This window comes from Typha latifolia, chromosome 3 (genome assembly GCF_019914945.1).
Source record: "Typha latifolia isolate L0001 chromosome 3, TyphaL0001v2, whole genome shotgun sequence".
Taxonomy (NCBI): domain Eukaryota; kingdom Viridiplantae; phylum Streptophyta; class Magnoliopsida; order Poales; family Typhaceae; genus Typha; species Typha latifolia.
The window spans coordinates 5,329,929-5,339,160 of record NC_133088.1 but is presented as its reverse complement, the minus strand read 5'-3'; the positions used below and the strand labels follow the sequence as shown (position 1 = coordinate 5,339,160).

Here is a 9,232-nt window from a genome sequence, read left to right as displayed (position 1 = left end):
AGTATAACGCACCATATCTGATCTTAGCACAATTATAGTGCCACATAAATTAAAGATAATAACAAAATTAAATGCCTAGCGATATGTTTGCCAATGCCACTAAAGCACATAAAAAGAGTATGATAAATGCCACTATTTCGCCTTTATGTCGGCACAGAAATGTTATTGAATATAATGCAAATGCTACTATTGATCTCCACCGATATGGCTTTAGGTGACACCTCTCTATATGCATGTGCAAGCCTATAGTGATAATTTAGCTTAGTTTTAGCGATATTTGTCAACGGTTGGTATATAGTCTACATGATTTTCGACGAGTGATAAGTTGAGTATATTACTTTAAGAGTTGGACTATTTGGATTAATAATATTCCGAAAATGCTCAGTTTGGTCAAAAGCTGTAGCATTAACAACAAATTAATTCCGCAAATATTTCAATTAATTTTCATTAGGACTGAGAAGGTTGGTGATACGTATATAGTGGAGAGTACAGGGGTGTTCCAAATGGTGTAATGGAGAAGTCATGGCTCGCACGAAGTTAATAGTAGATTAGTACCAAATGGTGTTGATTTCGGGAAGTAGATAGAACCCAACTCGCTGCTGCCCATTTCCGCTGGATTCCTTTTCTTCTCCATCCGAGCCCACAATTTCCGAGGCCTTCCATCGTTGACAATTGACGGAGACCGAGCCAAATCTATATAGCAGAGGGTTTTAATCGGCACGTCTTAGCCCATATTTCGACGAAAGAGAAGAGAAGAGAAGAGAAGAGAAGAGAAGAGAAGATGATGGAAAGCAATCCATCTTCTTCCTCTGAATTCCAACCTCTGCAGCCTCCTTCAGCTGTAAGTAAGACGAAGCCCAATTTCTTTTTTCCTTTTTCTTTGCTGGCTCAGTTCTTGATTGGGATGTCAGATGGGGTTTTTGCTCCCACCGATTGGATCTCTTTGTTCTGTTACGTGTCTGATCATGATGGAGTTCATGCAGTTGGTAGTAGGATGATGAAGATTTTGGGGCAATATTGTATTACTAAGCTGGGAAGACTTATCCGTTTAGTAATTTGACATGAGATTTTTGCTATTGGCCTAGATCTATTCTTGTGCTTAGATTTTGATAGCATAGAAGTGCATTTGCATGTGGGACGAAAGTGTGTGCAATCAGAAGCAAGGAAGCTTGGATGTGTTGGTAACCATTGATGGAGCTTTGATGCATGACCTATCGGAGAGTAGATCTGGATCAGTTCTCAGCCATCCATTTGGCGGCAACATTGGTTGACCAAAGTTAGCCTCAATGAATTGACCTCTGCAACCTTTTGCTTGATTGAACGAGCTGCATACATTTTGTCGCTCTCAAATGAAAATTCTATTTTAGTGTGCAATGCAATGAGCCAAGGGGTCCCTACTTCTGTAAGCCTAGGGGGTCAGGTTGATGTAACACTGAACATGATTAATGTAGCCCTTCCGATTGAAAGAATAGTTATTATAGGAAGAAAGGATAGTTTTAATTAACTTATAGAGATGGGAATGGCAAATATTGTTTTACAAAGTGGCCTATGCGGTCTGCAGGTCGCTGCCATGGCGGTTTTGCCTTCCCATTGTCATGCTAATGTCATGGCAGTGGAAAGAAAATTGATGAGCAAGATGGGAAAAAGGGAAGGAGAAGAAGAAATAACACATAGGAATTAAGGCAACAACTTGACAAAGTTGCAAATAAAGTAAGGCCCCCAGATATTGAAAAGGTGGAGTCTAATTTATTGAAGGATGACGGAGATGAAGTACATGCAAAATTTTGATGGAAAACTCTGATGATGTATATAATATGATTACTTTTTAGGTTAAAGTCTTAGCCTCAATTGGCCAGCATATATCCGCCAAGTTCTTTTTGGAAATAGGCCCAAGGTGGTTCTAGCTTGATAGCTTCTAGTTTAGAATTGTTCTTCTGACAGCAATAGACTGCAATTATTGTCCTGTAGCTGAGCCGAACTTTTTTTCCTTCTATAAGAGCTACCTATAGACCTGGATTTTGCACATTCTCATAACTAACTAAATGTATCCTTCGGAAAATGATTATATTGGGCTAACAATTGCCAGCCTTGAGTTTTGGACACTGATCATGTTATGAAGTTACAAACTATCCATGTGTATTCACCAAAATTTCAGGAAAGATCTTCACATTATGGAAATAATCTTATCACAGCATATATTTATGTTTTGCATTGAAAAGACCCATACGCTATTGAAATAAAATGAAAAATTATGCCACATTTGAAGTTTTGTACTACTTTGCCATGAGATGCAAACCGACTCACCAATTACTGCTAGGCAAGTTACCAATGATAGTTAGGTGACTAAACAATTGTACCTTATATAGTTATATGTCAAATGGAGAAATAGTTCTATAAGCAGAGGTAGAAGTAGAACTAATAGATGCCAACCTTGTTAACAAGACTATTTTAGGAACACTTTTTTTGTGACAGTTTCATACAACATTTTGAAGTTTTGTAATCAGGACACATTCTACGATTTCTTAAAGCAGCATGGAAGTGCATAAGTTTTTTGGTTTCCCATGAATAAGAAGTTCATACAATCTCTGCTATATATCTCTATCCTTTTCATCTGGGTAAGCTTGCAACCTCTGTTGCTAATATTTTTCACTAATTATATAAGTATACTTAGTCATGTCAATATAGGAGAGCTTGAACAAAAGAATTGTACTATATTTGAAGTGGTTATGTTTTGGTACTTTTGTAGTTTAACTTTTGATGCTAAATGTCATCATCAAGAACCTGAATGCCAATATGTTATATTAGTTATCTTAGTCAACTTTTTTTTTTTAACATCTGTTCTCGTTACTCTAGTGCATTTTTTCCTTAGTGCTATACATGCATTGAGAGTACATTTTCAATCAATATGTTTGCGACTATTATGGAAGTGTTTACACTACTTTTCTTTTGTTGCTTGTCTTAAGAGTAATTTTGCAGGCCTTTGTTAAAATTTTCTGGCCTTCTGAAAGTTCTGATGCACTTGAAATCTATGTAGTATCTACTTTATCCATTTATCTTTAATGCAGGTTGGCAGTGAACCAAAAGGATTCACTCGAACCTGCAAAGGCCTTGCTGTAGTACTTCTTGGAGGATATGCTTTACTCCAAGTATTTCCCTCAGCTGTCAACTATCTTGCACTTATTCCTGCAAGGTAACCATTTGAGCTTTCTTTCTATGAAAACCAAGTGAGCACATATCTGCAAGTTTACAGAGCGTGTGTATGTGGTATGTAGTATATACATAAACAGATAAACAAACAACAAAAATGAAAGAGTAAATCAAAAACAGAAAGAGAACCCAAGGAAAAGGAGGGATGGGATGGGGTGGTGTTATGTTGATCATGGAGGAGGTTGCTTATTCCTACAAACATTAGAAGGATGACTCTTTGGTCATTTTATAAGTACATCTCTGTTTCTGTCCTGTTTATCAAAGTTTTGTTCTTTACCATTTTATGGCCATGTAGATGATGTATCATGTACGTACAGAAGCCAACCTGTGATGCTCCTTGACTGTATAGGAGGGTCTTTTTTCTTTAACACAGCTTACTTCCACTGTAATAGGATTTACTTGTTAGTATTAGTAATGCTAGCTCAGGATCAATAATCACTTTCCACACTTATTTAGGAGTTAGAACTTATTTAAAGTTTTGACTTCTTGTAGGACAATTCCATTTGCATGGAACCTCATAACTGCTGGTTATCTTGAGCAAGTTCTTCCAGGGGTAGGCTATATTCTCTTACAGATTTAGCTATCAATTATTCCTGTCTTCCTTTGTTTAATTGTACGAGTGAATGGATTTTTTTCCCTGATGTTTGTGATATCTTGTGTGATGTACCTACTTTTTATGCTCTCAGAATTCAATTAAATCATATTATAATGCATGATAGGTAGTATGGTTTTGTTACCTCTAGTAGAAATTTTTAATACTTTAATCTTGATTGAATTAAACTTTTCTATTATTTGTCAACATTCATGTATCATTTACATGAACTACAATCACTTAAATATTGTTTTAAAGATGATTCTTATTTATTTGGTCATGAGGTCACTGTAGGACATTGACGTTTGTTTCTTTTACTTGTTAGCTAACATGAGAACTGGAGTACTAGAAATTGGGAGCAATCAATATATAGTTGTTCCAAATTCCAGTGTGCCCATAAACATTTCCTAGAGGATGTCACATCAATTTAGAGTGGTTAACAAAGAACAAGGATATCATTTTCTTGCTATTTCCATATCTTGGTTTTTTTAGGTACTATAAAATATTTACACTTTAGTACTATAACATGATTTTGGAGGAATTCTTTTGTGGGTTTCTTTCGTTTCTTTCTAAATATCTTTATTTTCTACAGTTGGTTAATGTGCGCAAGTTAAGGGACAGTATCTAGAAGTGTTAAGAGGACGTGTATGATGGTATCTATTTCTAGAATCAGTTTCAGGCTACTATCTTCGTTTAATATCTAACAAGGACTTTATTCACTATATTTGTGCGTTATGTGCTTGCACATGGTTGTGGGTGTTGCATAAGCATAGGTGTCTGCGCTCCTGTTATGAACTTATTATTGGTATCATGTGAGTTATGCATCAAAAGTCCACAAAGATTCAACACATACAAATAATACGGCATGATGTGGTAGGTTGATCTTGACATTAATTATAGTAAGCTAAATATGGTAGAGAAGCACACCACCTCATTATTCCTGCTGAGATCCTATCTTGTGATAACTTACTTATTCTGAATAAGATCCTTTGGATACAATCATTATTATAATAAAAAGGCATGACTTCTGCAATGGTGGCCACCATGTTGGTTTTAAATCCTATTTGCCATACTAGGTGTTTTGGTGGCTTTGAAGAATGTTTAAGTTCATGACATGTGCAATCCTTACCATAATCAACTACTAATCTAATGCTTTAAACTATGGGAGGTCATGATCATATATGGTAGCAAGCGGATTGCTAGGTCCTCTTTATTATGCTAGTTTTTGTTCTATTATATTCTGTTGATGATTTTATTTTTGCATATGATGTCCTCCTTAAACTATTGGTGTTCTTTTGATTATGTTACTCTCTATCCTTTCAGTTCTTTCAAGTTTTAACAAATTATGATACTTAATAAAATAAACATTATATATTTTAAAAAGTTCTCTTTTGGCTCAAGTCACCTGCTATGGTGCCTATTGTCTACTTCATGCCATGAAACCTGTTGGTCTTCTTCCTAAGCTCTCTTGGTCTTCCCCATCTTCCTTTCTATCCCTTAACTTTCTTCGTTCCTTACGATGAATGCCGTGCCTGCTGGTTTCCAGCACTTTGTGTATTTTATGCAGCACAAGATAACCTTGGTATTTGGTTAGTATCTGTTGCGAAATTTTTATGTATAGTTGATACTTGATAAATATGCGATACTATTTATTCTAGCAAATTTTAGGAAGGCTTCCTAAAAAATTATATATTTATATGTATTGTCTTATATGGATAGTACTATCAATCGAGCCTTTTTGGTGAAACTCACTGAAGACAATGAATCACTGCAAGAATGAACCTTCAATCCCATACCTTCTGCATTTTACAATTGCAAGTTATAGCATGAAAATCTTTGATCTTGCTAGTTTAACTTTACCTGGAATATAATCATATGATGGCAATTTTATACTTGCAGGCTATAGGAAGCTCTGTTGGCCTTCTTTTCTGTGGTAAAGTGCTGGAACCAGTATGGGGTCGCAAGGAGTTCATGAAATTCATTATTTTGGTCAACTTTTTTACTTCTGTCTGCGCTTTTGTTACTGCTATAGCATTGTACTACATCACAAGAAAGGAGAGTTTCTTGTAAGTAGAAGAAACAATTGATCTTAGTTGTATATTCTTTCTTCACTATCTTCTATGCATTCATATTATACCTGACTCTTCTTATACTTCAACATCTCATGCATTTTATATTTTTGTTGTTGGAAGAATAATTAGCATTGTATGGTATGGAAACTGGACTTTCTAATATCTCATCATGGGTACCATTTGTTTGACTAATGTAGCTCCTATTCTTCTGATATGAGTAATTTTATACTCACCCCAGTCAGATTCCTTCCCTGCACATATTTGTAGAAGTCATTTGTTGCAGGAGCACTTACAGCACACTAACATCAGCCACATGCATTACATGAATAAATGAGCTCTATAGTTATTGCAAATGCAACACTCATCAGTCTTTATACTCATTTGTCATGTAATCATGTTTCTTGACCACTTTATAATTGGGAAAAAGCTCTTTGTTCACCATGTGCTAAGATAGCTATCAGGGCATTTTCTTTTTTCTTTTTCTTTTTTTTTGCTTTTGTTTGTCTCTTTTCAGAACTGGTCTGCATCATGCCTGTTGAAACATGTGAATCTCTATGTACGTCCTGTATTCAATCTGCAATTCACATTGTTTCTGATTTCAATAACTATTTTTTGTTGTTCTTTCAGATATACACCTCTTTCTGGCTTTCACGGTGTTCTTGCTGGATTTTTAGTTGGTATGAAGCAAATCACACCAGATCATGAGTTGCCTATGTGTTTTTTCTGGAAGATTAAAGCAAAGGTGTGTATTTAAATGTAAGATGAGTATTTGCCTCACCAAACTTCATATTTTCCAAAGTAATTGGCTTGATATTGGTATTTTCATTTATTCCCCTACTTTTCCAGTGGATGCCACTTTTTGTTGCAGTGTTCTCAATAGTCATGGCCTTCATAATAGAAGAATCCATAAATTTCCTTCCAACTTTATTAGCTGGCACGTACGTAAGTTGGATTTACCTACGATACTTTCAAAGGAAACCAGAAATTGGTCTTAAGGGAGATCCAAGTGATGAGTTCTCCTTTTCCAGCTTTTTCCCAGAATTTATGCGGTACCATTTGTTCTCCTGCTACATCAATCAAATATTTTTATGTTTTGTTCCTCCAGTTGTGATCCTTATACTTCAAATTGCAGGCCAGTTATAGAACCAATCTCATCTTTATTTGATCGAATTCTATGCACAAGATTGAGAACTTCTGAATTCATTGATCATACATTGCCTATTTCAACTTCCACAGAAGCATCCAGGAGGAGGTATGCTCTGTTTGTACTATATTGCTGTGGTATATCCATTTCCAGCACTACTAGATGTCATTTCACATAAACCATGTAAAAGAAAAACCTTCTGATCCACCAGCAGGTTAATGTGATAACTATCATAAGATGGTCATATGAAGAGATGCTCTGTTACCTACTAGATTTAGAACGATCCATACGTAAGAAAATTGTGAAACTTTAATGAAAGATAGCCTCGTGAGTTAGAATTTTTTTGACTCTAGTTTGAGTGGATTTGGAATTATGGGCAAAAAGTTATGACCAAAAGGGTGAGAAAAGGTCAAGACGGGGATGAAACAGATTATCCGATATTGTAGCGGTCATCGTAGAGTGGTGGACAACCAAAGGTGGTGGTGAATGACCGTAAGATAGAATGACTTGTGAAAGAAAATGGTGGCTATGATTTAGAAGCTTGAGACGATAAATACACGATAATAAAATAACTAAACTCAATATCATTCCACACCTGATAATTATCCCATAATAACTCATATTTATAAGAATAGAATCATAGCAAATCGAATTTAATTCACCCTAATGGGTTTACATTCACTTATTTAAAATTTAAAGTAATAAGCAAATCTAATTAACTAACTCAACTTGACTCGATTTGACTCAACTTTAATCCACATGGTTGGATCGTATTATGCTCAAAAGAAATATTTGTTAGTTATAGGAATATAGCAGGTATTATGATTGACCAATTCTAGGTTATACCTTCTAACCAAGGAAGAAATGTGGATTAATCTTAAAGTCAGCTCTCTACTCCTCTTGTCTCATGTATTTGCTGTCTTCTGCACTATTTTGGAGGATCATGAATGGTTAAAATAATTGTTGTCTAATGTATATACATCTAATAATGCACTTGCATTAGTGTGTAAATATTATATGTATATCTAAAAGAGACAAGTGAAAAAAGAAGAAAATAACCAGTGAGAAATTCTACAAAAGCGTTGTTAATCAGCGAGCGCATACTGATGACTTACTCAGTGTGTAAAATTATACATCTCGTCATATAGTGGGAAAATGGTCCAAATGTCTCTTTGGTTAAAAGAGCAACACCATTATCTGCACATCCATGTTTTAGGCAAAATTTTATCTGATAAATTGGTTAATAAAATTTTCCACTATCATGTGTACATACATCTTGCCCTCCTTGGATACATTGGTGGGAGTCTCATGCATAATAGCCTTTTTCTTACAATTCAAAAGAAGATAGAAAGTGGCACACTATGATATCTGGCTTATCATATTACTTAGTTGGACACATTATTTTATTTATTGTACATGTGTAATTACATAAATAATGAAAGTACTATAAAATCCACCAAAATTATCCCTTGATTTCTATACTTCCATTTTACTGCACTGACAGTCAACAACACAATGATTAGGCGAGTTGCTTTATTATTTTCTCAATGATACTTTTTTGGATTTTCCTTCTCCAGTTCAATTTTATTTGGTAATCTGATGTCATTTCAAATACATGTCAACTCATTAATGTTAGTAAGATTTAAGCATTTATCAATCCAATTTCTACATCAAAAGCTTTTTCATAAAGGATACCTAAACTAAAGGGACTAGTACAATTTGCTTCTCCATTCTACTATTCTTAAACTTGCTCGAGTACTTGGTATCACAAGTGCCTGATTCTAGCATGGTAATTGTGGGTCCGAGTTTTTGCATATTTATTCATCTATGATGCTTTCTTTAAAAGATAGTGAGCAATTTCTGCCCATTTCTTGCAGAGAACGGGGAGAAAGAGCATTAGAACAAAGATTAGCAGCTGAAAGATCAGCTACCATGGGGAGCATAGAAGTCGCATCCCGTGGCATTTGATAGCTTTCAGGTTCCAAAAATACAGAATTGATACTGCCTATATTTGCAAGAGTTCTGGAGGTTGCGTTGGGTTACTGTGTGATTGGGTACAGTCTGTAGGTGAACTATATGTTTTAGTGAACAGATTTATCATCATATTCTATTTTAGGCTTCGGATCATCAGATGACATTCGAAGGATGCTTCTTCTAATGTAATGTAGAAAAAATGTTGGTATAGTAACTTATCAGTTCTCTGTTTGGTTGTTCAAA

General features: G+C 35.1%; 1 protein-coding gene across 2 annotated transcripts; it reads left to right on the top strand.

Moving 5' to 3' along the window:
- The first annotated feature begins 503 nt into the window (after nucleotides 1–503).
- On the top strand, nucleotides 504–9,232 carry LOC140784907 (rhomboid-like protein 19). 2 transcript variants are annotated; one of them, XM_073132513.1, is made up of 8 exons: nucleotides 504–841; nucleotides 3,066–3,190; nucleotides 3,700–3,760; nucleotides 5,699–5,865; nucleotides 6,499–6,613; nucleotides 6,718–6,920; nucleotides 7,004–7,123; nucleotides 8,893–9,232. In XM_073132513.1, the coding sequence occupies exons 1-8, from the start codon at nucleotides 782–784 to the stop codon at nucleotides 8,981–8,983; spliced, it is 942 nt and encodes a 313-aa protein (XP_072988614.1). In that variant the 5' UTR covers nucleotides 504–781; the 3' UTR covers nucleotides 8,984–9,232. The 2 variants fall into 2 exon arrangements, with proteins under 2 accessions (XP_072988614.1, XP_072988615.1); XM_073132514.1 differs by lacking the exons at nucleotides 3,066–3,190; nucleotides 3,700–3,760 and having other exon boundaries at nucleotides 509–841.

Coding starts and splice junctions, on each gene's coding strand:
- LOC140784907 (XM_073132513.1), top strand. CDS start 782: ATGATGGAAAGCAATCCATCTTCTTCCTCTGAATTCCAACCTCTGCAG. Junction 3,191..3,699: donor CTTGCACTTATTCCTGCAAG/GTAACCATTTGA, acceptor GACTTCTTGTAG/GACAATTCCATTTGCATGGA. Junction 6,614..6,717: donor TCTGGAAGATTAAAGCAAAG/GTGTGTATTTAA, acceptor CTACTTTTCCAG/TGGATGCCACTTTTTGTTGC.